Genomic DNA, 27,914 nt, shown 5'->3' with positions numbered 1-27,914 from the left:
CTTCTCTGTATTCATTTGCAATTATTAAAAAAAATTCTAACTCCCAATTTCTTTTTGTTTTTTGGTCCATCTATTTCTATTCCTGACAAGTCGAAATTATACTTTTACTTTATACTCTTTGCCTCCCTCCAGGTAACCGGCGCACACCATTCGGTCAGTGATCATTCCTGGATATGAATTCTTACAGACCTCATCAGACAGGATGGGCACCTCAACACACTGAAGGTTAAAGTGGTTGAAGACTGCAAAAAGGTACAAAATAAACTGATTAAATTGCGATGGATTACAACTAGGAATGCACCGATACAATGGTGAAAAATTTGCTAGATCAGATTTTGGCTTTCAAATAAATTGGTTCAGCAGATGCTGATTGGACATATAAACTGATGTAATAAGACGATTTACTGGTCAGTACCTCAGAAAGTCTTATAGTTTGCACTTATTTATACAAAATTGTTACTTGAGGCATACCAGGCACATAACACATTTGGATCAGGTTCGCCTTATTTTATTTTGCTTTCAGAAAATAGATGCTGTGTTCAGTCTCTGCTCTATCATTGTTTGATACTTACAGCTTTAGTATCGGAATTGGTATCGGAATTGAAAAATGTATTTTCTTCATCCTTGTCAGTGTAGATGTTGCGCCAGCCAGACACTGTGCACATGTTCCCAGGGTTAGTGCACGCTGTGGACAGAGCAATGGGCTGTACATACTGGTTCAGAATGGCAGGGTGAGTCAGCTTCATCAGCATGATGTCATAGTCCAGGGTCTGATAGTCATAGCTCTGATGCCAGTAGATGGCATCCACTGACATGACCCCAGCACAACACAAGAGTAGGGGCTGAGATAGGTGCAGGAAATTGTTGTTATTGCTTTAATAAATTGTATGTCACAGTGGTGGAAGAACTAAATGTACTGCACAAATTTATTTATTAGATCTGATAGAACATTTTGACACTCAGTTGTTGGTTGTTCTTTTCCCAATCTCCTTAATGCATCCAGCTGTGAAGACACTTCACCTGCTTTACCCACTGTGTCTGTGTACATTGCACCATAAACCATGCAAATATGAATTTATGAATAAATCTTTGTTAATCTGCAAACAACAGTAGAAAAATTTTATTATAATTTGGAGTAATTGTATTCATATGTCTTTCAAATACAGTCCTGACCAAATAACAAAATGTTGAAAATTGCATTATGAGTTGATAGGTTTTATCCAAGTCCTATTTCTCGAGGCCTGGCTCTGGCACCACATTACTTGTGACTCGTGTGTAGTGTATGTTTTTACTTTTGCCAGCAGTGGGCAGTACAAATGACCCACTGGTCATTGATGAGAGACCCTCTACAGAAGTGGTATCCGATGTTGATGGAGACCTGCCAGGGCTAAGAGTTCTTAGTGCACTTGTACGCTCCCACAATCTTGTCATCTAGAGGGGCTGCAGCTGAAAAACACACATATAATTAAATCCAGTTCAGTTACATGTTGTTGTCACGGTTCAAAATCAAGAGTCCTTCTTATTTATGTAAAACTGAAAAAGAATGCTACATATTATAGCATTGGCACTAGTGTATATTTTTAAGACATTTAAATAGACATTACTTGCAGCCCCCAGAAACATAAGCACAACCAGACCAACCATCCTGAGACTTCCTCAAAGCAGACTGGACATGAGCAAGTCCCTGATAACAGTATTTATATGGACATCCTTTACTTTACCACAGCACACCTAGCTCCACACTGATTCATCCACTGGCAAACTGCCCACAACCTCCATAACTGCCCCAAAAACAACCTTATCTACAGTGTGCCATTCAATTGCTTGACCTAATTTGTAAAACAAGAGATTTTCATATTGATGTCATTTCCACTTTTCCGTGAGTTATGCTAGTTCAAAAAATGCAATGGTGTTATTCAATTTGTTCTTTATTACAGATATAACTCCTGAAAAAAAAATATTGACTACAACTCAAAAACAAAACCTATAAGTACTAAAAGAACTATGACAGATGATTCTTTCTCATCTACACTCTATTCAAGGTCATTCAACTGGGTTACTTGCTTAGTGGAAGTAGTAGTAGTAGTAGTAGTAGTAGTTGTAATAGTGTGTTCATTTACTTTATAGTTTTTATTTTGTAGTGTCTTTTAGCCAATTATGGTCTAAAACAAACAAACAAAAAATGTTTTAGTATTAGACATATTTTTAATGCGAATAATTTTTGGCCAATTTCAGCACCACTGCAAGGTTGAACTAACATTTTTTCTTTCAATTAGATCCTGTGCCAACAATGAGTGACCCGTGAGGGAAATCAAAACAGGTGCTAAATGAGCTCATACCATGCGGTGCGTTTATGGCCCAGTTGGACAGATGACATAACCATGGGGGGTGTCGCTGCTTGGTGGGAGAGGGCACACATGAAAAGGGTAAAAAGTGATAAGGGGTTATTGGAGCTGGATGGACAGATGTGTGCAGAAACCAGGGGGAGGTGGAGATGAAGGAGGAGGTGGTGGTGGAGGAGATAGGGGCGTGTAGAAGGCTATAAAAAACATGTGAGGGTGTGTCCTGGCGTTTTCAGATCGACATTATCATGAAGCTGCTGGCTCTGCTGCTGCTGCTGGTGGGAGCTGCTGGTAAACACACTAATACACATAAACATAGTTTTGCATTTACAATATAGTTAGCAGTACTGGGAAGTAACTGAATCCATCTACCAAAGATATGTATTCTGATTACTAATTCTGAGTAGCTGTTTCTCTTTCATTTGGTGGTATCCAGAATAGTATCCAGTTACTTTTCTAAATTAAAAAGAATACATAATGGTACTTCTTCATGTAACGGCACAGTATTATTAAGAAAAAATAGAAAACTCAGCTATTGCAGTGAGTGCATGTTTGATTTTTCCTTCTCTAATTAGACTTAAATTAAATAAACTATAATATAATGAAACTTTATGTAAGGGTATTCCAAGTATTCAGAATACAATACTGTGGTTGGCCCATGTAACAGAATTTTAATGCAGATATCCATTATTCTGTAACTAAATACATTTTCCCATCACAGACAATTAGATATAAAATGTACAATACAATGCATCAGTTAAAATGAGAATTGTATTTGAGAGGGAAAAATGGATTTAGGTAAATTTGAACATGCTGTAGTTGGTTTTAGATAGTCAGGATATAGCTATTAGCTTGTTCGAGTAGTGGCTGGTGCATAATTAAATTTGCACTTCATCATTTTCTGTTGTATGTGTCTCCATGGAGATAATAATACTTGCTCATCAGTAGACGTACATTAAATATATCTGTCTTGGATGTTTTTAGTTCTCAAAAATACCTTGAAAAACATGCATTCTGACTGTGACCAGATTCCACAGATTTGACCTGTAACTTTGGTGTTGTCTCTTGATGGTTTCCATGAAGATAGATAAGTTCAGTGCTATAGTGTGGAACATTCCCCTACTTTATCCCTTATTTGACAGTCCCTTGCTATTCTTGCTACTTATTTTGAATTTATTATTACCACTTATATTTTTGTTCTTTGTTATATTTTAATAGAGTTTGTCAAATTCTTTAAATCCAATTCCAGACAAAACAATTTCCATGAAGACAAGCAGGTGGTGGACCCTCCACCAGAAATGTTACATAGTGCATAGTCAAGTAGGTCTGCTATTTCTGTTACTCTTATTTATGTTACAAGTATAACTGTAACACAGGTTTCACAAAACAGCAAAAGGCTGTACTTAATATTCACCCTAGCTCAGAACCTGAAGCTGCATTACTACAAGTGTTCCCAGTGTTTATGTGTAAATGCTTTTTCTTGATCTGGTGAGACATTTGAATCTGATGCATTCTAACAAATGTACATAACAACTGTTTTCTGAAAAGTAATTGAAACCTTATGTGAACATTGTAGAAAACAAAAGTCTTACGTTATAAACTATCTGTGTGCTTGTGTGACAGTGGCAGTTCCGCGGGAGGATGGCCGGATCATTGGTGGGCGAGAATGTGAGCTTCATACTCGTCCTTACATGGCCTCTCTCAACTACGGATACCACTTCTGTGGAGGGGTGCTCATCAACGAGCAGTGGGTGCTCTCTGTGGCCCACTGCTGGTACAAGTAAGGACATTACAAGAGATGCTCTACTTCACCACTGGCAAACAACAGGCTTGAGGACACATTTACACACGTCAACATATGCTCTAACTGTTAAAGTATCATAATAGCTAGAATGTATTAGCTGTCAGCATACTAAAATTATTATTTTTTTCGATATCAGCTTCCAGTGTTGGGGAGTAACGGATTACATGTACCGCCGTTACGTAATCAGAGTACAAATTATGAGTAACTGTATTCCGTTACAGTTACTGTTTCAATGAGTGGTAATTGGATTACAGTTACTTTGCTGAAATAAGTGGGTTACAAGGCGGTATTTTCCCGTTTTCACATTTTGTGCTACATCCCATTTATTTATTTTTTTATTTCGGTAATTTCACTCATTGCCTGAAGCCCAAACAGAACGCGCGCAATAAGAGCGATGGAAACGTCATGTTAAAGTTGGCGGTGTCAGTCACACAGTGGAAGCAGCAGTGCATTGGTAAAAACGCATTTGTGTCTTGGAAATTCTTCTCCCGATGTGAGATATACATAAAAAACAAATATAAAATCGCCTACAACTTAAATGTGAAACCGGAGCTACTGGCACTGGTGAAAACAACCTGCATAGACTCATAATATCTGCACTACTGTTCTATAATGACCTGCCACATGAGTGGACACAAACACACACAAACACACACCTTCATCATCGTCATCAACCTGAGAACCCGCGGACCACGTCTACTTCCGTAGTTACAGCGCAGACACCGACGTCTCGTGCGCCGCGTGTGAACTGTGTTTTCTCGCGTAAACCGCGCTTCCTCCTGTGCGCCTCTAAACCAGAACTAACACCAGGACTGAACCAGGTTTAAACTAGGACTAAACCACGACTAAACCAGAACCAAATCCTGGTCTAGACCTGGTCTAAACCAGGTCTAAAATCAAGAGTAAACCAGGTCTAAAAATCAGGACTAAACCAGGACTAAACCAGGACTAACCCAGGACTGAACCAGGTTTAAACTAGGACTAAACCACGACTAAACCAGAACTAAATCCTGGTCTAGACCTGGTCTAAACCAGGTCTAAAATCAAGAGTAAACCAGGTCTAAAAATCAGGACTAAACCAGGACTAAACCAGGACTAAACCAGGACTAAACCAGGTCTAAACAACATGACACCTAACAGTAGGTTGACATAATTTAAGGTGATCTCATATAAAAAATAATTTCTCTATCAATAATATTTTTTAATCTGGTGAAGGAAAGGCTGATCTTGTTTCTGTCTTTTAACAGACAAAACCTCTTATATTAAGATATCATGGTCTTTGTTTCTCTACAGCAAACAGTTGCTTATTCATGGAGACTTGGGCTCAGACAATTTGAAGACAACAAACAAGAATTTTCAGGATGTGGCTGCTACATTCATGTCGTTTAAAAAAACATGACAATATCAAGTAATCCAAAGTAATCAGATTATGTTACTCACTTTAAGTAATTTAATGGATTATGTTGCAAACTACATTTTGGGGTGTGTAATCTGTAATATGTAGGGGATTACATTTTAAAAGTAACCTTCCCAACACTGTCAGCTTCATACTCAGAACCAATTTTGATAATGACATGACAGTGAAAAACACACAGAATATAATTATGTGATCCTTTGTGTAATTATCTAATTTTCAACACAAAATATTATTACTCAAAACTGTTTTTTCAAATGAGTATAGTTTTCATACTAGTTTTAGTATTGATTAGTGTCTGATTTCCAATACTTTTGACAACCCTTGAAAATATAAAGAACTTCTAGAAGTGAAAAGTGCATGTTGTAAAAATTGGCAAATTTGATTATGGAGTGGTGCAAACTTGATTATGAATGCATGAATAATGATTACTAAAAAAGGATGATGTCTGTCTAGCAGTTTGCTGTACTGTACTGCAATAATAAAGGTAGAATGTATACAGGGACACTTGAGATAATTATGATATTACATGTATTGTATAAAGTTTGTATATTGTGGTGCTCAGTAGTTGTGTGTTGTAGCCCTTATGCCATGCAGATCATGCTGGGAGAACACAACCTCCTCGTGTTTGAGGGGACTGAGCAGGTCATGAAAACAGACACCATCATTTGGCACCCCAGGTGAGCCAGCTCCTCCCGTCTTCCTTCTGCACAGACACAAATATATCTAATATATCTTCTCAGTTATGACTACCAGACACTGGACTACGACATCATGCTGATCAAACTGTACCACCCGGTGAAGGTGACAGAGGCAGTGGCCCCCATCTCTCTGCCCACAGGGTGCCCCTATGACGGCCTGCTCTGTTCTGTGTCAGGCTGGGGCAAGATGTCCAATGAGGAGGAAGGTGGGTTCATTACAGCAAATCAGACAGCCTATTTGTTTTCTAGACACACATACACACACACTTAAGGAGAAGAGGCAGGAGAAGTTTTGTTAAACATTAGTTAAAAATTAGGGTAATCCTCATTGACTGTTCATTTATATAAAGAAAAAGAAAAGAGATAATGCAGTTTAGTTATTTTAAGTATATCTAAGGTCATTTCCACACATTTATTTAGTGTGAACAATTACCAATGGTCAGTCAAGACACTTCATACATCTCTTGATTGAAGTAGACCAGACGTATTCTGGTGTGTTCATGCCTTGTTCATCTCTAACCACCAACTGTTCTCTTTGAGTGTATCTTTTCCATCACAGGTTTGTAAATGGGTCATCACCTTACCAGTTTGTCTCAGTCAATTCTATTTTTACAGCGGTCTTACCCACAAGTCTGCAGTGCTTGGACGTTCCAATTCTGAGCGACGCCGAGTGTGAGAAGGCCTATCCTGGAATGATTTCCAGGAGGATGCTATGTGCTGGATACTTGGATGGAGGCAAGGATGCATGCAATGTAAGTGTGTTTCTACTATACTCAGTGGTGTTGAGTTCAAGGACTGACAAGGAATTTTGAGTACTGTATTCTACTATTAAACAGACAGAATTTAACATGTGTGAATGCTACAAAACACAACTCCAGATATGTTTTTGATAAGGTAACAACATTAGGCATGGCTTAAATCTCACAAGAACCAATTTTGCATAATAAAGGACCTTGTATTGTATTGTTACTTCGTCTGTTCTATGATTGTGTACAGCACTAAGTTTTTAAAGTGCTTAGGTTAGTTAAGTTAGGTTAGTTAATTGAAGATTTTAAATTTTGGTGATTTTATACTAAACAACATCTTCAAAATATAGGCAAATGAGCAAAATTAGCAAAATGTGAAAAACGCAGAAAATGTATCTTGTTCTACTTGTCAAATTCATGTAAAATCCATACTTTTTTTTTTTTTTGGCTAATTGTCCAGTGTTAGTAGTTCTTTTTTGTTGTGTATATTTCAGGGAGATTCAGGCAGTCCGCTCGTGTGTTTTGATGAGGTGCACGGTCTGGTGTCATGGGGACAGGGCTGTGCTTTGCCAAATTACCCCGGGGTCTACGTCAAAGTGTGCGAGTTCCTGCCCTGGATCCAAGAAACACTGGAAGCTTATTCATAAATAATAAAGATGACAATATTAACAATACAATAGGTTTTCATACATGGTACTTATGGGTCTGTTAAGAAATAAGTGTCAGCAAAAAAAAAAAAAAAATTACTTCATAAAATTTGACTTCATCACCTGTCAGGTTTCAGCAGGTTTATTGTGTTTTTATAAATATGTGTTTGTATAAATATGTATGCATTTATATTTGGATGTTTGGAGAAATAATAACAATTGCATTTGCGAAAAGTATAAATTGAAAAGTTAATATTGTCAATAAAAAAGCAACAAGAAAAAAAATTATTAAATACATGTGTTAAATAAAAAGTACTAAAGTCAAACTGAAAATAAGTTTGTTTCATAATAATTAGATTATTTTCAAGCGTATAGGTTAATTTAATATTTAAATAATAATCAAAATTAAATTCTTGTTGAAAAATTCTTTATTTGCTAAAGCAAAATGAAATGCATTTTGTTATGCACTATAGCATTTCCCTATAGGAGCTTGTGAACAGATGTACCATATCTGAATACTGATCATTTATTGCTGTGGTAAGATTTGTCAGAGGAAACTAAGTTAGTGGCTGTTTAATTGTTATTTTGTTTACTAATTAATCAGTTCTTTCATGCAGTTTATCTCAGGTTACCCAACTCAATCTCAGCCTAACCACCAGTCTCTCATTACTGTTGTCATTCCGGGCGGTTAATAAAGATGAGATGCACTGCAGTAATGGAAGCCCCATAAACAAATTCATTAAGAAAACCGCTCTATATTTAGAGTAGGCCAAACTGATGGTGAGGTGATTACTGAACAGTTGGTGGTCTGTGTCTCCCACGCACATACTCTGTGATGGCAAGATTACAGCTAAAATGTTTTCCAATGAGAGCGAGTTCTTGTGAGGTGATGGTTGCCGTCACACCGGATGAAGGAGGGGTCAAGAGGACAAGGTTCTTGTCATCTCTCCGAGGGAACTCTTGTCTTTCTTATGAGCGACTCTCCTCAGTTCTGCTTCCTTTAGTTTTTTCCTCTGTTTGACGGGGCTGGACGGTCCGAGCCAAGCTGCTGCACCTAAGAACAAGAGTATGCAGTGTTTTTTTCAAACTGTATTTCTTATCAAGTCTAAATTGGAACAGTCATCTGAAAACTGCACAATGTGGGCCATAATATTTTTAAAAACTTATATTACACTATTTTATAATGTTGTTTCCATCAAAAACATCCCTAGATTTGCGTTTTGTTTCATTCACATCTTTATCAATCAATCAATCAAACTTTATTTGTATAGCACTTTTCATACATTTGAAATGTAGCACAAAGTGCTTCACATGCAACAGAAAAATTACAATACAGTAATTAAAAACAACAGCAACTCCTCACCTCAGCCCATTGTTTCATCCATATATACAACAATTTAAACATAAAAACATAAACATAAAGCTCCTAAAGGTTATAATAAAAATAAAAATGGAGAGCTAAAATCAGATGGAGACAAAGTAAAATAGTAATGATAATTTAATTTAAAATAAATATAATAATAGCAATAATAATAATAATAATTTAAGTGAAAGTTTCAATTAAAAGCTAAATTAAAAAGATTTGAGTTTACTTTTAAAAATATGAACACTTGCAGCGGATCTCAGATCCTCAGGTAGACTGTTCCACAGACGGGGGCCGTAAAAGCTGAATGACGCCTCATCGTGAGTTTTAGTTTGGACTCGTGGGACAGTTAAAAGAAGACTACCTGAGGATCTGAGAGTCCGAGAGGCTCATATGATAAAAGCAGATCAGATAAATAGATAGGACTAAGACCATTAAGAGCTTTATAAACTAATAAAATAATTTTAAAATCTTCTTTATCAATCTTTCTTAATTCTTAATCTTTAACACACAAATCCAGCATATTTAGTTCTCTCAAACAGAAAACACTCTGTTCCACCTTGTGATGTCACTTGGTAATACAGGAAGTGCTCCACTGTGTTTTTAAACTCTATACACCACTAAAATCATTTAGATTATTTCAGACCTAGAAGTGGCTATCTCTACTGAACAAAAGGAAAATGGTAGCTGTTCACTTGAAAACTACTACTACATGACATCACTAGGTGGAACAGAGCATTTTAAGCTTTGGAGATGTAAACAGACTAATAATAAAGGATAACTCAAAAATATGTGAATGAAATAAAACAAAACTCTGAATGTTTTTGATGAGGTAACAACATAGCTAAAAAGAAAACAGAATAATTACTTTATTTTCTTGGTAGAAAAGAAAATTCCTAGAATATCCGAAACAAACCACTCCTTTTTCTCAGTATAACAAAGGTGTGCAATTTCATTGTACGCAGTAACACACAATATTAAAAGCATAACTTACATTCATTCTTGTTGGAGGTCGTTGGATTGAATTCTGTTAGACATTCAGCACTGTTGAAGATTATAAATTTGAAGTTAAAAATTTAACAGACCTTGGTATAATATAATGTGATTTTGTGCTTTTGAAAAATGTTGTCATCAGTAATGTATCACCTGCTGGAGAGGGTGCGTTGTTTTTGCAGTTTCAGACCACTGGACCTGTTCTCCTTGAGGGTACTTGAGTCACCACTATGAAAAACAAATGGTAACAAAACATTAAAAAAAAGAACTACACTTTTCATCAACTTGAATCATGTTTTCACAAAAGAGAGCATCTCCTTAATAATTATAAATGCTTCATTGAGTTCAAGCATTTAGAGAATTGTGATCATTTTTGTTTTTATACATTTTTTTGACAAGACGGCCATTACTGACTATTCATGATGTCAAATAAAGCTCACATACTTGACCTGGGATGATGTATTATGGCACATTCAGTGGCAGAAGAAGTACTCAGTTGTATTGTGTAGTAAAAATACAGGTACCAGAACAAAAAATACTCACGCAAAAAATCTACTTAACAAAAAGCATTAAAGTACTCGCTTTAAAAAGTTAGTATAAGTATTTCACATAGATTTTGATGTATTGATTTTTATACAGATTTGTAGTGATTTTTCTTAATATAGAAACAATTAAATACATAGTTTTTATTTGTATATTTTAAATGTTAAAAATAAATCCAGCTTTTTCCGCTGGTCTCAAGCAGTAATAAACAAATACTTTTACTTTTCAGTCCAGTTCGAACATGTAGTGGAGTAGAAAGTACAGTATACCTACTCTCAAATGTAGTTAAGTAAAAAGTCTCCACTTATACTTAAGTACATATACCTAAAATGTATATTTAAATTCTGTATTTTACTACTTTACTACTGAAAACATAAAATCAAAATATTATAATACACAATGGTGCAGTTACAACACAATGGAATTGAGAATTGTATATTGGAAACACGACTAACCTTTTGGTGTTGTTTTGTATTGTGGATGCTTCATTGTTGCTCTGAGTCTGGTTTGTGCAAAGGAGACAAATGTTACTACAAGAATAATACAGAGGCAGCCATTGGCCCCTCACAATTAACAAGCATAGTTTGAACCTTTGTGTAGGGAAAGGATTTTTACAGGGTGCACTCTAAAAATGTCAAATAAAGATTCAAGGATAATGAGTTTTTCTATGGCTTACTGCTGAGCTCGTTGCATGTTTTGTGTGGTTCTTGGGGTCAGAAAAGTCCTCGTGGCCTTGGGGAGATCTACTGGCTTTAGCGGGCAGAGGAGGGTTAGGCACTGGTCGGGAGGAGGGGGTTTGGTAGTCCAAACTAGAGAACTAGAAAATAGGAGTTTTTACTGACGTGAATGGCATCTACTTGTAATTGCAGTTTAAGGAAACAGGTTACAACACAGGTTATTGTGTAGATGTAAAATTGAATCAAAGAAAAATAATTAGTAAGAAATAATCATTTAAAGGTGCATTGTGTAACTTTTCTGGTGGAGGGTCCGTCAAATGCTTTTCTTCATGGAGATGTTATTGCTTTGTCTTGAATGTTTCACAGTATGGTATTAAACCTTTCTATTTTCATGGAGACCAAACCAGAGCAAGTTACAGGTCAGATCTGTGGAGAGGCAACCCTGCTCACAGTCAGAATGTCTTTTTTGAGCTGTATAAAACACCTGTAATTGAATAAATGTAAGGCAGATCTATTTAAAGTCATACTGTGGAACATTCCAGGTAGAGCAACATATCCATAGAAACAAGCAAACAAAATGTGTACGTGTACCAGTGCACCTTTAAGTTATTCACAGCAACATTGAGATATTTGTACAGTGTATGCTAGGTTTTAATTAGTTTGAACCGTGATGTCAAATTTTAACATAATTAAAATTTTCAGGCAAGCGTTTGTTTCAATTTAATTAAATCAATAAATTACATTTCTGTGAACTAAATCACTACAGATGGATACAAGCTGTGGCTGGTTAATCATTTGTAAAACATCTTTCCTATTGTCTTTGTTAAGCCTTTAATTACTTTATTGACTTATTGTTCAATACATGACAGATGGAACAATCATTTTTGGGGGTCAATATTTCTCATTGGTACTTTTCCTTGGTACTAGTGACAATAACAAAAAGTCCCCTGTTTGTTATTTTTCTGTTCTAGATTAGATGTGAGCTGTAGAGGGTTGAATAAATAATTTCTATGACTCATTATATATGCCAAGTGTTTCATTCTGCTGTTTATTTATTTATTCTTGCTTTTTTTTTTTTTTTTTTAACCATATTAAACTTTTTGGGCTTTTTTTTTTTTTTTTTTTTTTTTTTTTTAAATCATTATATTATCGTTTATCTCCTATATTTTTTTTCAGCCATATATCATTTTTCAAATTTTGTTATCGTGACAGCCCTAGTCTTTGTGAAGTACCTTCAAAGCAGCCATTTCTTTGACCATGACTTCGATGTCTTCGTGGTCTTCATCTTCTATCTCTTCTCTCCACTGCACTTCGTGGTGTAGGACGGGATCAGGGGTGAAGGGCTCCACCACCACCGACTCAGTGCCTTTAATATCACAGCGGCAGTATGGGCACGTGTGTCCAGCTGACTTCTGCTGGGGTCAAACAGGGGTCATAGGTTATTTAGTGAAAGAGATTAGCTGTTATATTTGGAAGCTTATTACCAGCTATTACTAAAAGTTCTCCAATATATTCCATTTATGAGTGAGTAGTAAAAACAGGGCTGTGGGTGTCTAAAAATAATTTCTATTGAGCTTATCTTTCCTTATTATAATTTAATTATATGGCAGACATTATGCTACAGGAAACAAACATTAAATACTGAACCAAAATAATCCACTACTTAAATAAAGTGTCTCCATGGAGATATTATTATAGCTTGTAATATTCCAAAGTATAACATGAAGTTGGCCTGTTGGCATCACCTGCTTGTCTCCATACTTAACATTCTAGACAAGGCAATAACATCTCCATACAAGCTAGAAAGGTTACATACTGCACCTTTAATAAAACAAAATCATATTATTAATCAGATTTATATATTACAACCTTATGTGTAAGATACGGTCACAATTAACACCTAGTAAAAGCCTACTATCTAATTTAGAGTGATGCGTTTTGTTCACATAAATGATATGCATATAAAAGGGGAAGTTAAGACTTTGGGGCAGCCCTGAAACATGTCAAATCCATATTAAGGGAACTAAAATCTAAAATCTAGAGTGTGAAATTATAAACAAATTGGAGTCCCGAAACATGTCAAATCCATATTAAGGGAACTAAAATCGAAAACCTAGAATGTGAAATCATAAACAAATTGGAGGAAATTCATCACATGATCACATTTAAAGGTGCATTGAGTAACTTTTTGGTTGCCGGTCCATCACCTGCTCGTTTCTATAGAGATGTCACTGCCCTGCCTGGAATGTTCCACAGTATGACATTAAACAGCTCTACATTTATTCAATTACAACTGTTATTGCTCAAATAGAAGCAGGTGTTCTGACTGTGAGGGTCGCATATACACAGACCTGACCTGTAATTTGATCTGGTTTGGTCTCCGTGAAGACAGAAAGGTTTAATGCCATACTATGAAACACTCCACTCAAAGCAATAACACCTATATGCTATCTATATGAAGAAAAGCATATGAAGGACTCTCCACCAGAAAAGTTACACGATGCCCCTTTAAACTCAGTTAGAAAGGAGTATTTATTATGATGATAAAAAGTTTGACTGAATCACCATTTTGGCTTGTCTTCTAAAATGTAAAACTCCCTTCAGATTCAAACCCAACCCTAAACCTCCTGCTTTATACGCTTATACTGAACGATCAGACAGTGGCAGCTATGGCCTTTAGAAGGAAAAATATTTGTCGCTCCAGTGATCACAGAGCCGTAACAGTAATAATGTGCTGTCATTTAAATGTCAGAGCCCGGTTTGCAAGGCATGATGGGTAATTACGCCATGGAACAATGGAGAGGGCTCACCTGCCAACCTGAGAGGCACGTGTGGCACAGCAGATGACCGCAGGGCTGGATCCTAATGTTTTTGTCTCTCTCCGCACAGATTTTACAGAGTTGGAAAGTGCTGCCAATCTCACAGTATAACTCGTACTGCTCCTGTCAGGTGTACAGGGAAATTTGAATTGTTTGAGAGTTTTGAAATGATAATAGTTGATGAGCTGGAGGTAGTTCAGTGATTTACTTCTGTGACTTTAACTTTGCCTTTCTGGGAGGATTCACATAGGCTGGTGAGGTCAGGGTTGATATCACGGCCGTCTGGGTAGAGATAGCTGAAAGATGTAAAAATAAAGTTAAAGTTAATTAAATAAATGGCAATGGTGAAATCCTATGACAACTAAAATGGTACAGTGACAGTGGCTTATAATAAGTCTTTCCAAATATTGCTAAAAGTGCGGAGGATTTGCAGTGCTAGTGAAATGTTTGCAAACTGTGGTGTGAGATCCTGTGTTGTCATGATTAGATATTGTAATTATTAATTTTTAATTTGTCACGTGAGGAGCTCTGTCAGATTCAACTGTAGGTTGTATTTTTTTTATTTATTTTCTTTTTACTGCTTACTTTTAGAAATGAGATATTCTGTGTTCTTAATAAAGATGGAACTGAATTGATACAAAAATTAAAGATAATATTTCCTTTTATATTTAGACAAAAGCATAGTCTGAGTAACAAAAATGTGTTTTATAATTTATAAACATACAAACTAAAATTATAAATAATATTTATTTCCATGTATATTTGACATGTAGTGTGTGTGCATAATGTATACATAAATCTATAAAGCTGAATTTCATTTTGCAAGTGGGTGGTAACATTATGGTGTTAATGAGGAACAGGAAGTCACAAGTCTATAATAAAGATATCTATCTATATTTCTATCTAACACCCACATTTTCACTTTCTTTGGCAACAATAACACATGAGTTGGTTTATCGAAGCTCCAAATACTAGAAGTTATTTGTCTTTTAATATGAAATTCAAAAATTTAAGTATTCTAAATATTTAAGATACTAGCTAACACTTACCAGCCCTCCTTGTATCCCTGGATCAGAGCCAGGTACAGAGGTGTGTTCTGGGGAATGGTCTGGATGACAGCACCATCAGTGGTCACATGACCTATGGCCCACTGCCCCAGTCGAGTGCAGCTCAGTCTGAAGATGTAACTGAAAGAAAAATACAACTTCAAATCTAATGAATATGAATGCAATAAAAAAGGAATGGATGATATGTTCTGTAAGTCCAAATGCTAACTTAGGAAAAAAATGCATTTAAGTATGAATAATGTCACCTCAAATACCGACAGGACAGGATGACTGATATTTCAACATTTGTGAATGATAATGATTTCATTGTGAGTTATACGTGGAAATATCCAACCAAAAAAAAAAAGCTAATTAAACTGTTATGGTGATTTACAAAAAATAAAAATAAAAATTCAGACATAAGAAGAAGAATCTAAACCTAACCAAACTGTGTTTCTATCACAGATAGCACTCATTAAACTATTAAGATATTAAGGCTAGTTTATATGAGGTCATAGACAGTGTTGGGGAGTAACGGATTACATGTACCGCCGTTACGTAATCAGAGTACAAATTATGAGTAACTGTATTCCGTTACAGTTACTGTTTCAATGAGTGGTAATTAGATTACAGTTACTTTGCTGAAATAAGTGGATTACAAGGCGGTATTTTCCTGTTTTCACATTTTGTGCTACATCCCATTTATTTATTTTTTTATTTCGGTAATTTCACTCATTGCCTGAAGCCCAAACAGAACGCGCGCAATAAGAGCGACGTAAACGTCATGTTAAAGTTGGCGGTGTCAGTCACACAGTGGAAGCAGCAGTGCATTGGTAAAAACGCATTTGTGTCTTGGAAATTCTTCTCCCGATGTGAGATATATATATATATATATATATATAAAAACAAATATAAAATCGCCTACAACTTAAATGTGAAACAGGAGCTACTGGCACTGGTGAAAACAACCTGCATAGACTCATAATATCTGCACTACTGTCCTATAATGACCTGCAACATGAGGGGACGCGCACACAAAACACACACAAACACACACCTTCATCATCGTCATCAACCGAGAACCCGCGGACCACGTCTCCTTCCGTAGTTACAGCGCGGACACCGACGTCTCGTGCGCCGCGTGTGGACCGTGTTTTCTCGCGTAAACCGCGCTTCCCCCTGTGCGCCTCTAAACCAGAACTAACACCAGGACTAAACCAGGACTAACACCAGGACTAAACCAGGACTAACACCAGGACTAAACCAGAACTAACACCAGGACTAAACCAGAACTAACACCAGGACTAAACCAGGACTAAAGCAGGACTGAACCAGGTTTAAACTAGGACTAAACCACGACTAAACCAGAACTAAAGACCTGGTCTAGACCTGGTCTAAACCAGGTCTAAAATCAGGACTAAACCAGGTCTAAACAACATGACACCTAACAGTAGGTTGACATAATTTAAGGTGATCTCATATAAAAAATAATTTCTCTATCAATAATATTTTTTAATCTGGTGAAGGAAAGGCTGATCTTGTTTCTGTCTTTTAACAGACAAAACCTCTTATATTAAGATGTCATGGTCTTTGTTTCTCTACAGCAAACAGTTGCTTATTCATGGAGACTTGGGCTCAGACAATTTGAAGACAACAAACAAGAATTTTCAGGATGTGGCTGCTACATTCATGTCGTTTAAAAAAACATGACAATATCAAGTAATCCAAAGTAATCAGATTACGTTACTCACTTTAAGTAATTTAATGGATTACGTTACAAACTACATTTTGGGGTGTGTAATCTGTAATCTGTAGGGGATTACATTTTAAAAGTAACCTTCCCAACACTGGTCATAGATGAAATGCCACTTCAAATTGAATGCAACAGCTCAGCTCACTCACGTTTGACCTTGGTGGCCTAAACCTTGCCAAACTGTATGCCTGTCAGAAAGAGTGCTCATTAAGCTTTTATAAAGTTTTAAACTTATCATACACTTTTTTTTAATAGTAAGTAAATTTATAAAAGATTAAAACTTGATATGAGGTCATAGATCCAATCCCACTTCAAACTGAACTGAGCAGCTCACAAATGCAAACAAGATTAAGTTCTCACATTGGTTATTTAAACCAAACCAAACTGTATTTCCATCACAGACAGTGTTCATTAAGGTATTGTGGAAGTTAAAAGATAGCATGGATTAGTTTTTAAATAGTTAATTCTGTAAGAATTTAAAGATGGTTTATATGAGGCTGTAGAAGCAATGTCACTTCAAATTGAACCCCACACATTAGACAGACTTCTCATGTTGATGATCTAAACCTTTTCTAATGAATTTTAAGTTGCTGAAAACACTGCAGATGTTTGCTGCACTGTGGATCTCATTTGCCTCAGAAAGATCAATGTCACTTAATCTAACCCTGGCACTTGGGAAAGCTCCAGAGAGAGACAGGAGTTGGAGAAGCACTTGTCATTTTGATTTATGGAGTGAAGTTGTGCTCACCTCCCCGGTTTGTGCAGGTAGTGCTCCAGGCGCCGCACCACCTGGTCATAGGTGAGGAAGGCCATGTATCCGGGATGGGTCACCGCTAAATAGTTCCAGTTCCGGAGCAGAGTCTTCCAGGGCTAAACCAGGACACAGGGGTCAATGTGAGGTCAGTTAAATTTTTTATAGAAGTGCATTTTGTATTTTTAGCTAAACCCTATGTTCTGTGTTTTATTGGCTAGAATTACACTTAGAGAAAGACTAGACTTTATATCAGTAATATCCACAAGGGAAATTATGTGGGCACAGTGGCTCACACATCACAATATAATATAATAACAAAGAGCAAAAATATACACTACCAATCAAAAGTTTGAACTCAACCTCTCTTTCTGTTTTTTTTTTTTTTTTTTTTTGTGTGTGTGTGGTTACTATTTTCCACATTTGATATATATACAGAAGACATCAAATATATGAAGAAAGATTAATTAATTATTTAGTAAAGAAAAGTTAAATGACTGAATATTTTTAGACAAAGCAAAGGGTGGCTAATTTGAAAATTTTGTATATCTGATGTCCTCTGTATATCATGTAAAAAGTAGTTAAAAAAAAAAAACATTAAATGAGAGGGAGAATCCAAACTTTTGACTGGTAGTTTAAATGGTAATAATACATTCAAACTAAGTAGCAAAAATACCAAGAAACTGGTGTCGAATAAGGCATAATTATACAAATGCATATGTACATGTTAAAAAAAAAAGAAAAAAAGATGTAAATAGAGAAAATATTAAAAATTTCTCGACTATATACAAGAGATGGGTAAGGAGAAACAGTGCAAAGATGAAATAGTGATGGACATGACATAGGCTTATCTATTACATAAGGGTGATTTGTTGTACAGTTGTACGGTATGCCATGAATGTAGTCCTGTATGTAGAATGAACCCCTCTTGCACTCTATTTAACTTCTATATTCTTCACATGGTTCTATTTATTTACCCGTTGTGTTCTCTAAGAAACTTTCAGCAGCCTTCAAACTGAAACTGTACTCAACCTTCTTGGTATGACCTGCTTTTGGGTGGTGGCCACTGTTAAGAATGACAGATTTTGCCATTCTATGTATCTAAGTATCTTAAAATGAGTGGTTACATGCACACTGCATATCTGATTATTACATTTTTGTTTGTGATTTGCATGCCATTTAAATAATTTTGTGGTCTAGAAATGAGATTATAATCCATGTAAATATAGCAATGAGGAACTAAGGGAATAAGTGACCATAAGGTCTATTTAAGATATTACTACTCTATTAGTAATCTGTAATTATAAACTATTTCTTGTAAGTTCTCTGGGCAGGACACTTTATTTAGTCAGGATTTAAGTGTGTAAGCAATGAGAATCTAAAGGATCGGATATTTCAGTAAAAGGTTATCTCTCATTTGGCTTTAGTTAAACAAATTATTATCTTAAAAATTCAGAGGGAGAAATCAGAGACTACAATTATTTACCCATTGATAAAACATATTACTATTAGCTTAACATTTACTCTTCTGGCTCTTAAATATCAGCACTGCTTAAACAATTCTGGGGCATATATTTACCATACATTAATCAAAACGTGCACTGAATTTTGCCAAGTCAAGTTGCATAGCACATGAACACAGTGGACCTATTTTTTTATTGTCCGATATTACGCAAAATCAACTCTTATGAGATTTGAACCGTGTTATAATGTTACTTCCTCAAAACATACTTGGAGTTGATTTTTGTTTCATTCACACATTAGTACGTCTACATCTCCAAAGCTCAAAATGCTCTGTTCCACCTTGTGATGTCATGCAGCATTAGTTTTCAAGTTAAGTTAACCTACATTTAAGCATTTGTTAAGCAGGGGTAGTAAATTCCACGGCTGAGATGATCCAAATGATTCTAGTTAAGATAAGTTTAAAAACACAGTGGAGCACTTCCTGTAATACCACATGACATCACAAGGTGGAACAGAGTGTTTGCAGTTTGAGAGAAGAACTCAGCAAGACAAAAAACAAAACACAACTCCAGGTATGTTCTTGATGGGGAAACAATTTTTATAACATTGGCCATTTAGTGATTCACATTGGCAATTTAATAATGAATTGAATTGAATGAATTGAATGATTTTTTTCAATTATACCTTAAAACATAAAATGAGCTCTCCACCCTCTGCTCGTGTGCATATGTGTGTGTGTGCGTATGCATGTTAAGACTTTTAAGTGCGTATTTTATTTGATGGTGTCAAAGTATGCTCTAAACATTTGTAATCAGTCAAAGGCAACTTGTGGTGTACAGAGTGGAACGTGTCAGGGTACATGAAAGAGCGGATACTGTATTTCAGAGAACCATGACAAAGACATGGAACAGTCTGAGGTAGTGAGGTCTGTAAAGGTCACATACCTGAAATAACCTGGCGAAAATGTCAAACTCAAACACTGATATGTGGTCATTACACGTCAGGTCAATAGTGGATTTCAAAGCCATAGCCTCCATCCCCTCTTCAAACGCATGTACGCTCTGTAGCTTCTCTTTAAAACTGTTCCACTGCACTATACACCTGTGACGAAAAGTTTAGCCGTTACTATGCAAACATGATTGATGGTTCGAGTCCCCGCATCACACTGACTTGTGCCTGAACGACCGCCTCCAGAACTCTTGGGCCTCGGTCTTGGTCACACAGTAGGTGTCGCCGCGGAATCTCCCCCCGGGAAACAGCGCCTTTATTTCCCACAGCATGTGACTGTAGAGCAGGGAAAGCTTCGTCAGGTTTCTCCTAAAATGCAAGACAAAATACAGATTTATTTGGATTTGGTATATTTGGGATTTAGTGAACAGTTTTGTGAATAAACACGCTTACTTGCTTATAATAGTAGTTTTCAGTCTTAAAATATCATTCAAGTTATTTGCCAGTGTTTTGCTGAATGATTTGTTTTTCTATTTTTTTGTAAGAAAATAAGTTGAGCACAAGGTTACAGATCCTATAATACCCAAAATTGACTCTTGTGAGTTTTAAGCCGTGTTAGAATGCTGTTACCTCCTCAAAAACATACCTGGAGCATTCACACATGATTGAGACACCCTTTATTATTAGCCTGACAACATCTTCAAAGTTCAAAATGCTCTGTTCCACAATTTTTCTATAAATATAATAACACAGAGGAGCACTTCCTGTATTACCACATGATATCAAGGTGTAAAGTTAAACATGTGGAAATGAAACAAAACACAACTTTAGGTATGTTTGTGATGAGGAAAATCAGAAAATAGCATAATATTTGACTTCTGCATATGAATCTTAGCTAGTTTTACCACTTATAAATAACAAATAACAATGCACTTTAACCCTCTCCAGGCAGGCATTGCAGATTTGCAACAGCTAAATTCCAATTACCTACTTACTCCACATCCATATTTTATAAGCTTTTATCCATGCTGATAAACGTGGGCGATGCAGACTGTGCAAGAATGGCACGCAAACGGCCTGCCAGAAGTGCAAAATACTTTTTTTGTTTACAAAGGATAAAAAAGTCAGGATTGTATATTACTACCCCATATTATAATTTTCCCCAAATATCAGATTTTTCCTGATACTAAAAATTTATTTGAGCCTGAGAGGGTTAACATGGCGTCTGATGTGAAATGTTAATGTATGTCAATATGTTGTTGACTGAGTCCAATATTAAATTCTTCATTTATAAATGTAGAAAAGAATTAATGGGGTTAAGTGTTTACGTATACATATGTAACCATGGCTATTTATAAACTGCTTCTCTACTTCACTTCCACTTTTCCAATTCAGACCATTTTGCATTATAGAACTCATGTTAAAGAATTATAACTTTTGCTGTAAGAATATATAAACAATATATTAACAATGTGTCCGCAGATATTGAGTTGAACATCGATTAACGGTCCTTTGTCACACTTGTTTTCAGATATGTTCCACACACAGTCACACGCCCACACACCCACATGTAGAGTGGTCCATCTCACAAACAGGATGCTGAGTGCTGCACCTTGTCAATGAACACCACAAAACATTCCAGTGGCCAGTGCAATATGTTAAAAAAAAACTGTAGTAGCAGTAGTTCCCATATTTGATTAAAAACTAGTAGGAAGTAGTTCCCTATACATTAAAATAGTACTTTAAGTAATGTAGTAATCATGAGCATGAACTTGATTTAAAACGCAAAGATGTGCAAACTTTCAAAGGTGGAGCAATGATGTGTTTCTCAAATTAGAGCGGGGCAATTAAATAGTTTAATAATTGAGATTTAATCATGAAATCGAGAATTATTATAAAACAAGTTTACTCCCGATTTTCTTACTTTATTTATTGTGCAATTATAATTTGATATATATACAAATGTAACTGAATGCAGTTTACAATTTCTTAAATAACAGCATGAGATTAGAATGAAAATGTAAAGAACTTCCCATGTTTGACAGACCAGCAGTCCTTTCTTTGACTTGTATTGAAGTAGATAGAGATTGTAATCATCCCGGGTGTTATATTTTTATCACTTGGCCATATCCAGCCCTAGGTCAAATATTTTCATTGTTGACAGTTCTTGGAATTTATTTAATATAATTAATATGCTCTAAAATCTATCAATATTTTTGTTAAATGAACAGTTATTCATTAAGGTCTACCGTGGTACAAAGCTAGAATGTAATCCAAAACCCTTGTAGGCTGATGGTTTTAATAAATCACCTCACCTACTTGCTGGTATGAGTTGGCGGAAAAGTACAAAAACAGCATTGTATGATATTGTTTAAAATGGGTGAAAGTTAGGTTTAGGTTACAGTTTAACTGTGCTTAAGGGTTAGGATGAGTCTCCAGGAAATGAATGTAAGTCAATGTAATGTCCCCAAACAGAATGAAAACCCAGCGTGTTTGTCTAAGGATATTGTCAAGGATATTGTGTATAATAGTGATTAACTTTCAGCAAGGACAAAAATCTAGAATGGCAGTGAGGAGTATTTATTCTAATTATTTGAAATTCTGTACAATATAATTACTCAAAGCCCAAGTAAAAGTAAAAGTGTGTCTCAGTTGTGACTTATGACACAGTGAAATGTAAAGTCTGGGTATGTGGAAGTGTGTAAAGTACAAAGAAATAAGTGATACTCCATACTCTAAAAATAGGTACTTCAATATTTCACTTACATGTTTAAGGTCCTGCATTAGCTAAATTGACTTTTGTGAGCTTTAAGCTACTAGAGTTTTGTTGGAATGTTATTACCTCCTCAAAAACATACCCACAGTTGTGTTTTGTTTCAATCATGCATGTTTGAATAATCCTGGTTTATTAATGTGTCTACATCTCCAAAGCGCAAATGCTCTGTTCTACCTTGTGATGACATTTAGTGGTAGTTTTCACGTTAACACCTACCCTTTATCTTTAGTTCAGTAAAGATTGGCAATTCCAGGGCTGAAATCATCCAAAAGATTCAAGTGAAGCTGTATGGACTTTAAAAACACAGTGAAGCTCTTCCTGTATTACCACATGATATCACAAAGTGGAACAGAGGTTTTTTTTTTTCTGTTTGAGAGAAATAGTCAGCCTAAATATGCAGGGTTTATGAGTTAAACATGTGAATGAAGCCAAACACAACCCTAGATGTTTTTGATGAGAAAACAACATTATAACAGAAAATATCATAATAGAATTTATAATTTTATTCCCATCTTTTTTATTTCTTCTTTCTTGTGTGGTATAAAAACAACATGTGACATTACACAGTCATGACTCAATTGACTGACCAAGCAGAACAGTGTGACTTACAGTATTTAGGGGTAATTTTACATATAAAAAACCCTATTGTGGTTGTTTTGTGAATCAAAATTGCACCAGCCATGAAAATCAGTAAATCATGAACAGGAAATATTAACCAAAATAACAATGCCAGGCAGCAATTAAATGCAGAAGTCCGATAAATTACATATCTCATAACCACAAGATCCTAGTACATACAGTGCTTGAGACATTTGAATATTTCATTCAATCACATCTGACTTAAACTTTAAATGTCACAGTAACAAATTTTGAAATGTGATATTTTGCGAAGAAAACAGACAATAATATTTAGATTAATTATACCACTAACCCTACAGGAGGATTATGTCAAAAAATAAAAAATAAGTAAAAACTGCGATAAATAAATAAAAAGCAGAATGAAACACCTATACTAATTTGTATATAGTTAGTCATGTAAGTTATGTAGTAAAGCTTGAGCTCAAGTATAATCGTAGAACAGAAGTTTAACAAAAAGTTTCCCTTCAGTACAAATACCCATGATAAATACTGACCCCCAAATTTATTGATCCATCTCTCTTATAGAAGTCCACATACTAGTAATTGTGACAGTCCTATAGGTTATATAGTATAATTACTTTTCTTCCAATGTACACCGGTGGATTTAACCATGTTGCTATTGTCATTAGAAATAACACCCTTAATTGGTAACTATAGCTTTAGTAGAAAGTTGTGGTATTTGTTTTGATGCTTTGAAGTATGTTAATTTGAATACGTAAGAACTTCAAAAATTCATTGTTTTGACTTCCAGTTTAGGCTTTTCTGTGATAACACACTAGCCTATTGATTTACTTACTTAATTAGTGCCATTTAGTAGCTTTAATGAGTTTAAGCAGTACTTACATTATAAGTTTTTATTGTTAACTGTAAAGTAATAGAATTTTACTTTTGCACTACTCCTAAAACATTATATTTCAACTACACAAATAAGTATCCTCTTTCTGTACAAAGTAGGACAAGTTTGGTTCTGGGTGCTTTTGCTGAGTTCTCCACATTATCATGATAAAAGACTCTTTGAGACAAACTTCGTGATTAGTATTCTGAACCAGCTAAGGCAAACGAGCCCAAATCTAAAAAGAAAAGTCACTTCAAGTCACTACTTTTTCAAACTACACACCAAGCACTGAGGCACAGAGGCACATGGAAACTCTAATTCAGTTTGTATTTAGGTTGCTAAGCAGCCACCTACAGCAAACAAACAAAATCAGAAAATGTCATGCAAAAAATTAATAAATTAATTAAAACATTAACGGTTATTTATTATTAGACAGCCTATTTGTCCATGTTCAGTATGATCCGTACGGCATTTTCTTTTCCGATTCATAGACAAAACTATTTACATGCCACTAAATTATTTGTATTTTAGATGTATTTCTTTTTCTTCAGTGTTCAGACTGGATTACACAGTTAAGCATTCACTTTCATTATAATACTGAACAGGCCCCATTATCCTAGAAATGATTAGCCTTCCATAGAACAATATAGCATGGGCAGCGGGATTGTCCTGCTGCAATCAAAAGGTCCAGTACTAGAATATGCTGAATGTATTAAATTAAGGTAATGTCTATCCTATCAAAAATATAATGCCTACTATGTTGTTTAAATTATCTATTTAGATTTGATATAGATCACATAAAAAAAAAAAAAGATAGGACAGAATATGACCTGAAAATCCCAGTGCGCGTGGGGACAAAGATTAACAAAACTGTCAGGAACTGTGACAGTTTTTTTCCCGCCCAGGGTTGAACTTTTCCCCAGACAAGTGCCAAAATGTTAGTCTCACTTCAATGATTAAACAACATTCAATTATCAAAGAGGAACACAAAATAAATAAATAGATAAACAGGCAAGTGCCCATCGCGCATATGCCCTGCAGCTCAACAACTGGGGCACAGCGCTGCAATAAATCCTGACATGTTTCTGTTGGGAACAAAGAAAACAGACCCAGAAATTCACTTGAATTCACAAACAATATCTTTGTTGTTTTTTTAAAAATTGTTTTCACTATCAAACACAACTCTGGTCTAAGGTCTGCCAGCTGCTTGTCTCCAATGTCATGCCGTTGCTTTGCTTGGAATGTTCCACACTATTCACTGCATGTGTTTGTATTGCTCAAAAAACCTTGGAAAACCTGGATTCTTGTTGTGAGCAGGGTTACCTCTCAGATCCGAATTGTAACTGTTGATGGTGCTGGTGGAGTCAGCATGAATGCCATAGTGAGGAACATTACAGGTAAAGCATTAACATCACCATAAAGACAAGCAGGTGGCAGATTATCAGGTGGAAAAGTTGCACAATGCATCTTTAACCTGGTGTGTAAATAATAATAATAATAATAAAAAAAGAAAACAGTTTGACTTGCAACTGGAGCCATGTGGGGGCCTAATCCTAGTATTTGTCTGTACCATCTTGGAGAAATGTCACAGCAACTATTCTAACTCCGCTATCTTTATCCGTCAGGATGTGTGCTGACAACAGAGCCCTGTGCTGTGTAAGACGTTTTGATTACTGTACCTCTCAGATAAACTCCCACTCAGACAAGCCTGTGTGTAACTTATCTGGAGCCTGCTGTATGCCATCAAAGTGAAAGTGCTAAAGCAATTGTATTATTTATTGACAGTGCGTTACCTGGAACTTGATGTCTGTTCAAAAATCTTCTCTTTTCCCTCTCTGAAAAGAAGTAGCGCCTTGTCCGTCTTATCCAGCAGATTCCTCACGTGGATTCGTAGGTACCTGGCCTCATCTCCCTTGGGTGTCTGGTCCATTGTCACACCAAGGTCCGTGTATGGCTCCCACACTTGAAGAAGGAAGGCGGTGGTCTCACTCACCAGGTCAGGCAAATAAGGGGGGCTGTTTTTGAGTCCTAAACGTGGGTCCGTACACAGCTCAAACAGCCTCTCCAACTTTTTCAAAACCTTTTCCACCAAACGCCTGTCTGTATTGGTCAGCTGTTTGGAATTTGGGTTTTTGGGTGGTTCTGAACTTGCCGTTGCCATTGTTGTGATGCTGCAAATGTTAACTATGTTACTTAGACAAACAAAAAAAAACAAAAAAAATCTGTTCTGTTCTCTTAAGTCCAGGTGTCTTTTAGCAGGTACCACGTTTCCATTTTTAGCAAAACAGAAAACTTCAAATCACCCATCTGCTAGTATAATCCAACTTCTCCATGGCAATTCTGTGTAATAAAAAAAATAAATACTTACACCAAAGTAGCCAAAATGATTTCAATATCAATAATGTCGTAAATGGTAAAACATAAGAATTCAAGTGTTCTTCTTACCATGTGTTTGTGTAGGCCACCCACACTTTTAGATCTCAAGCGGAAAACGTATGCTTGTACTTTTTCTGATCTATTTGTCTCTTCTCTCACCTCAGCCTTTGATTGGTTTCCTGTTGTAGAGCCAGACAAGCAGGTTTTGTTCTCTGTGCAAGGAGCCCAGCAGCAGCAGCAGAGGCCGGTGAGAGGCACGGAGGTGGGAGGGTGTTAAGACACAGGGTGAGGCCACGGAACACAAGATACGAGAGTAACTGACAAGTCATGTGCTACACTTATAGTTAGAGGGCACTTCTGTGAGTGTGTTCAGTCAAGCAGAAGAGGTGAAGCACAATAGGCATTGTCTGGGAGGAGTAATATCTGCAAATGTAACAATTTATTTTTTTGTCTTACACACACACATATATATATAATAATTATTAAATTATTAGCAATTTTATAAGATGCATGTACGGCTATTATAAACGAGTAAACTCATAGCCATCCTATTACCCTTGTGACTCTTTAGAGACTCTAAGAAATAAGAAATTACAAAAAAAAAAAAAAAAAAAAAAAAAGCCATATGGCATTAAGCATCCTAAACGTGTTGCTCACGAACATAGATTTACCTGGTAGTGTAATTTGTTAGGGTTTGTCCAGCCGTAAAACAAAACAACAAAATGCTAGTGCGTTTCAGTTCCTTTTGTAGTTAAATTTGCCTGTTCACGTTTTCTTCGCTTACCAACTTTCTTTACTTTGATTTGCCTGTCGTGGGGGCTGGCATCTCTATGCGTGACGGTTTCACTCTCGTACCGCGTTAGATTTAACACTAGGGGGCACCAAACCATTTATAAAATCACACGACCCCCGGGCTTTCAAGTCAGCCAGGTTGAGAGGCTCTTTATGAACTCTACTGAACTTTGTATTAAAGAGATATTTCTTTGTTTGAAACTTGTAATTGAACACCAGATGACAGTGAAATGAGAGGGATCTGAGCTGCACCTGCAAAACGTGCTCGTGCAGAGCCGGCCTCCTGTGGTGTTTTAGGGACTTCAGACTCGAAATGATTGTCAGTTACTTGTCCATCCCTTAAGCGATGAGAGGAAAGTACCAAAGTGACCGGATTATTGGGCAAGAAAAGAAAGAAAGGAAAGTGAAATGTGAGATGTAATTAGACAGATAAGGAAGCTGTGTTGAATTTATTTGGTCTATGAAATGACATGTTCCACGGACTT

General features: G+C 36.0%; 3 protein-coding genes across 8 annotated transcripts; 1 reads left to right on the top strand and 2 right to left on the bottom strand.

Annotated features, from left to right (window-relative positions):
* Nucleotide 1: 1 nt before the first annotated feature.
* On the bottom strand, nucleotides 2-1,644 carry LOC110174426 (cationic trypsin-3-like). The gene is given in 4 exon segments (XM_055163462.1): nucleotides 2-244; nucleotides 625-873; nucleotides 1,293-1,446; nucleotides 1,605-1,644. Coding segments are annotated over 4 exon segments (591 nt in total). The 3' UTR covers nucleotides 2-96.
* LOC110174348 (trypsin-like) lies at nucleotides 152-7,855 on the top strand. 2 transcript variants are annotated; one of them, XM_055163461.1, is made up of 6 exons: nucleotides 152-252; nucleotides 3,966-4,122; nucleotides 6,142-6,240; nucleotides 6,304-6,467; nucleotides 6,877-7,013; nucleotides 7,502-7,855. In XM_055163461.1, exons 2-6 carry the CDS (start codon nucleotides 4,034-4,036, stop codon nucleotides 7,652-7,654), a joined length of 642 nt encoding a protein of 213 aa, XP_055019436.1. In that variant the 5' UTR covers nucleotides 152-252; nucleotides 3,966-4,033; the 3' UTR covers nucleotides 7,655-7,855. The 2 variants fall into 2 exon arrangements, with proteins under 2 accessions (XP_055019436.1, XP_020796105.1); XM_020940446.2 differs by lacking the exon at nucleotides 152-252 and adding an exon at nucleotides 2,577-2,633.
* Nucleotides 7,856-8,064: 209 nt separating this feature from the next.
* Nucleotides 8,065-27,456, bottom strand: cblc (Cbl proto-oncogene C, E3 ubiquitin protein ligase). 5 transcript variants are annotated; one of them, XM_055163456.1, is made up of 15 exons: nucleotides 27,309-27,454; nucleotides 26,707-27,060; nucleotides 26,055-26,601; nucleotides 20,234-20,380; nucleotides 20,008-20,164; nucleotides 17,597-17,718; nucleotides 15,099-15,236; nucleotides 14,258-14,345; nucleotides 14,041-14,172; nucleotides 12,463-12,645; nucleotides 11,230-11,370; nucleotides 11,009-11,055; nucleotides 10,164-10,238; nucleotides 10,012-10,061; nucleotides 8,065-8,708 (listed from the first exon to the last, which is right to left on the bottom strand). In XM_055163456.1, exons 3-15 carry the CDS (start codon nucleotides 26,420-26,422, stop codon nucleotides 8,575-8,577), a joined length of 1,782 nt encoding a protein of 593 aa, XP_055019431.1. In that variant the 5' UTR covers nucleotides 26,423-26,601; nucleotides 26,707-27,060; nucleotides 27,309-27,454; the 3' UTR covers nucleotides 8,065-8,574. The 5 variants fall into 5 exon arrangements, with proteins under 5 accessions (XP_055019431.1, XP_055019433.1, XP_055019432.1 ...); XM_055163458.1 differs by having other exon boundaries at nucleotides 12,463-12,642; nucleotides 27,309-27,453; XM_055163457.1 differs by having other exon boundaries at nucleotides 26,707-26,849; nucleotides 27,309-27,435.
* Between the last annotated feature and the right edge of the window lie 458 nt (nucleotides 27,457-27,914).

Source organism: Boleophthalmus pectinirostris, unplaced genomic scaffold (assembly GCF_026225935.1).
Source record: "Boleophthalmus pectinirostris isolate CB_2022bp ecotype Guang Dong unplaced genomic scaffold, ASM2622593v1 HiC_scaffold_6, whole genome shotgun sequence".
NCBI lineage: Eukaryota > Metazoa > Chordata > Actinopteri > Gobiiformes > Gobiidae > Boleophthalmus > Boleophthalmus pectinirostris.
Note: the sequence above shows the minus strand (reverse complement) of the source record. Positions and strands in the feature narration are given on the sequence as shown.